Here is a 4,792-nt window from a genome sequence, read left to right as displayed (position 1 = left end):
TTGTGAACTTGTGTGAGATGAGTGTGAGTGAGCTTACTGAGAAAGTGGAGTGAAGATACTGAGAGGTGTATAAGTCTGAGAGTGTAGTGCGTACAAAGAGGGAAAATAGGTCCCAGCCGGGACCCACGGCAACACGTGGAGTGCTGGGGACCATTTATAGAAATCGAGTCCAGTAGGCTCGATTTCCAGCTCAGACTACCCGTGAACGTCAGAGGAAATGCGACATAGAAACCGAGTTCAATGAACTCGGTTTCTATGTATAGAAAACGAGTTCAATAAACTCGGTTTGCTACTTTGTCCACATCAGATTTCTGGATAAATCAAGTCCACTGGACTCAAATTGTTAAATATGAAATAAGTTTGAAACGTTGCCTAACTTATAATATAGTATAGGTTTTATAGTTATTTTTTAAATAAGTCCCCCTTGCATGACAAACTCCGCAACACGTGCCACTCCATCTTCATTCCCATCTCCTCTTTATAAACCTCTCTCTCACCCACACCAATTCATCTCACACATACACGCACACTTCCCTTTTGATCCGCCACCGTCTGATCCATCAATCTTCATCAAAAAATGGCGGAGCTCCAACAACAATCCCAGTACCAACAACAACCGGGCCAGCAAAGCCAGGCCCAACAAGTTGTCAGGGCAGCCACTGCAGGTGGGTCCCTCCTAATCCTCTCCTGTTTGGTCCGAGCTGCTATAGTCATTGCCTTGACCATAACAACCCCACTGTTCGTGATATTCAGTCTGGTTCTTGTCCTTGCGGTCATTACCGTAGCGCTTATTTTCATGGGTTTCTTAGCTTCAGGTGGGTTCGGTGTTGCGGCAGTGACGGTTCTGTCATGGATTTATAGGTGCGTGACTGGGAAGCACCCACCTGGTGCGGACCAACTTGACCATGCGCGCCTGAAGCTAGCTAGTAAGGCTCTAGAGATGAAGGATAGCGCTGAGCAGTTAGGTCAGCAACACATCTCTGGAACTCACGCCTCTTAAGCTCGCTGCACCACCATGCATCTGATTGTGATCTCTCTGCCTCTCTATATATATTTATGATAATGCAAGCTGTACTTAAAGAATGGGTCATTTGTTGTGTGTGTGTGTTTTAAGAAAAAGAATTATTCACGTGAAGATTATTGGAATTAAGAAAAAGATCATAACAATTGTATAAAAACCAAGATCATGCTTTAACAAAACAATAAATAATAATTCATGGATAAAGAAAAACATTCATCATCATAAACAAGAAGCATAAAAAGAAAAGGTGATTGAAAACAACCTCTTGCATGATCACTCCTTGTTCTGGAAAGAATGTTTTAGGGTTTAAAGAAACTTATTTGGTTATCTTTGAAACCTAAAAACCTTAATTTTAGCAGCAAATCTCAGAGAGGATTAGCAAATATCAGCAATTTGAGAGCCTCAAAACGTATGCCTCTTAGAGTGTCGAAAAAAGGTGTTGAATTATGAGACCCAGCCTCTAATTATAGAGGCCAGAAGACTCTAAAAAATAGCTCCGATGTGTAGAATGCGAATCAGGACTCATCTTTTTGTGGAAAGATCGAAAATGGTGTGCTTTATCATCACCCGAAGGACGTTGGGCCAAAGCCCAAAAGGGAGAAATTCGGCCCTTTTAAAGTGCGGTTCGGGTGCATTTTGGAATCTCCTTCTAGGGTTTTTTGATCCGGTCCCTGCACCTAAATGTGTTTTCATCCTTAGTCTATGATTTTTTTTTTTAATCTCTTTTCTAGATAATTCAGGCTTTTTTAGGAACAATTATTTTGTAAATAAATAACCTAAAATAAATCTTGATAAAGTTCAGATTATCTACAATTTTATTGTTATCCAATCATCCCTTTTATTCCTATGCATACATCCCTATTTTAAACACTAATTATCAACTAATCACAAAATTATTTAATTAATTTTTGATAGTTTTTAGACCCCTTAAAACACAATTGATTTAACCTAGGTAATTAGCCAAGTTGTTACTTAGTCCAATTTAACAAATCTAGGTTATCACAATCACAAAGATCATATCATGCAAAGCAGCGGAAAGATAAATAACACAAGATATGATCACCCAGGAAACCAAATCGGTAAAAACCTGGGGAGGATTTGACCTAGCTATCCTCAAGGTAAACTTGAATCCACTATCTTGAAAGAATCGAAGTTCATATAATAAGACTTACAAGCCCTCATGCTCGACTTCTTATTGCTACCAACCAATAGAACTTACTGACACGACCACGTGCAAGCTTTGAATCCACAGACTCTTTCTTTCTTAGATTCACCACCAGATACAAGCACATCCGCTTGTTTTTTCTTTAAGCTTCAATGGCAGCAACCAAGTTGATCATCAAGGTGTAGATAATATCTCCTCCTTGAAAACCTTAAGTTTGTGTAAAGGAAAGCTCCTTTAGATCTCACAAGAGATTTACACAAACAGCAATATGAGCAACACTAAAACGTGGCTAGGGTTTGCCTTTTATACTTAGGAAAAATTAGAAAACCCTAAACGTTTTAAACAACTAGGGCTGAGTTGGAAGTCTGCAAAAAAAAAAAAAAACATTTTTCCCGAAATTCGATCGATCGAGCCTAAGCTTCAATTGATCGAGCCTAAGCTTCGATCGATCGAGCCAGACCGAAATGCACAATACTTTCTGCATCAGCTCGATTCCAACTTTACATAAAATATACAACTTTGAGCAAGACTAAAACACTTCTAAACACATTGTTTTGATCATGGTTTGCCAACAATACATATTAGAGTTCTAAATACATAAAAACCTAAGTCTTTAGAACCTAACAAACTCCCTTTTGGCAATCCGTGACAAAACACAACTAGAAGCTCAAAGTTTACAAAATAAAAGCCCTTTATACAAATAATGCTCATAAAAAAAATTCAATCCTAACTACTATCCATCAGTTGCAAGTATAGACAGCAGTTCAATTGAATCAACCTGTATATTTCTTGAAACACTAAACAAAATGCATAACCGCATGTGTGGAAAAAATACAAATAAATAAAGTAAATTCTTGATTTCAAACAACACATAATAAAGGCATATATCAATGAAAAAACTCATAAATATAAATCAATAAATAGTTGAAAAAAAGAAACATATAAGGTAATAAAAAAACACTCCCCCAACATGAATATTCCATCAAAAACATGGCAAGAGCTAAAAAGATAAAATACAATGTGAAGCACCTAGATACAATCTAAATTCCACAAGCTCCAACCAACAAAATGCTCTCCCCCTGAAAACAAAAACTCTACAATGTACTCCTCCTTTTTATGACGGAATGCCAAAGGGCAAACAAAATCCATCATCAAAAGGGAGGTGGTGTGGAAGAGCGTCTAAACTGTGCCAACTCTGCACGCAAGGCACGGATCTCATCGAGCACGTCCACCAAAATCTGTCTATGAGCTGCCTGAACAGTCAAGACATGATCCAACGTACGTCGAATGTCTGAATCATTCGAAGTAGTCGGTGGAGGAACAACAGCATCAGCAGCAGCAGCACCAGACGTCTCAGCAGCATCAGCACCTGTAGAAGAGGGAGGAGGGGGAACAGTACCAGATGACACACCTCTAGGACGCGAAGGAGCAACTCTCAAGTGAGCAGCCCTCTGTCTAAGAAAGGTGGCACCTATGAGAGCAACAACATGAACAAGCTCATTAGAAGGGAAACCATCTAGACCTAAAAACAGCAGAATCCTATGAATGAAAATAGGATGAATAAGTGCATGCCCTACGGCAGAACTCCTATAAACCTCGTTGAAAGAACGAAGGAACAAATGTGGAAAACTGATAGACGCACCAAAAACGAACGCATACAAAAACACTCATTGCTCTAGAGGGATGGTGTGGAGATGAGAAATGGGCCACAACGAATGACACGCTATCCTAAAGAAAAGATAGGCAGTCTCGGTAAGCTCAGTGGACGTGATCCGAGGATCAGAACCCCACTGGATAGACGACCCAGTGATGTATGACATGACAACATCTAAGGGAGGAGACTCATCATAGGGATAGTCAGGCTCTCGAACAACCGGAACCCCAAGAGCCTCAGCCACTACCCGAGGGGTAATGGTGAACTCAACACCTCGTATCCAACTCCTAACAAGGATGTTGGAATCATAGACTTGGCAAGAGAGATTCGAGAAGAACTCTCTAATCAGGGAGGTCGGGGGTGGATGATCTACCTCTAAGAGAGACAACCAACCTCTAGACTCAAAGTTAGCCCTAATGGCCGGATCAATCTCATCTAAAATCACAACACGCTCAGCCCAAATCTTACGCTTACAGTTCAAAGTCTCAAAGGCCTCTCTGCTTTTATCATTCCTAAACACCTCACTCCTAGAGGGAGACTCAGAGGAAGTGGAGGGGGTCCTATGGGCTCTAGTTTTCCTAGGCATGGTGCTAGGATAAGGACCAAAACACAAAGCAAAGGAACAAAACAAAAAAACACCAAGGGCAGACTGCAAGTTAGCACAAAAAAAATATAGAACAAAAATATATATGATGCATGAACAAATTCAATGACATGATGCATGTCCTAATGCAATGCAATTAAGTTCAAATAAGTTCAAATTCACAAAATTGGCTTGAGCATAGAGTTTCTAACACAAAACCCCCAAAATTTTGAAAAACCACTTGATCAATTTAAAAGATATTGACTAATTGATCATCATACAAGATAGATTTCAGAAAATAAGGACCAATTACATCAAATCAACAAGCCAATTTCATCAATTTAGCCAAATTTGAACACAATCCCCAAT

General features: G+C 39.6%; 1 protein-coding gene across 1 annotated transcript; it reads left to right on the top strand.

Annotated features, from left to right (window-relative positions):
• Nucleotides 1–577: 577 nt before the first annotated feature.
• Nucleotides 578–1,000, top strand: LOC126699866 (oleosin Cor a 13-like). The gene has a single exon (XM_050397836.1). It carries the CDS (start codon nt 578–580, stop codon nt 998–1,000), a length of 423 nt encoding a protein of 140 aa, XP_050253793.1.
• The last annotated feature ends 3,792 nt before the right edge of the window (nt 1,001–4,792 follow it).

This window comes from Quercus robur, chromosome 9, assembly GCF_932294415.1.
Source record: "Quercus robur chromosome 9, dhQueRobu3.1, whole genome shotgun sequence".
Lineage (NCBI taxonomy): Eukaryota > Viridiplantae > Streptophyta > Magnoliopsida > Fagales > Fagaceae > Quercus > Quercus robur.
Note: the sequence above shows the minus strand (reverse complement) of the source record. Positions and strands in the feature narration are given on the sequence as shown.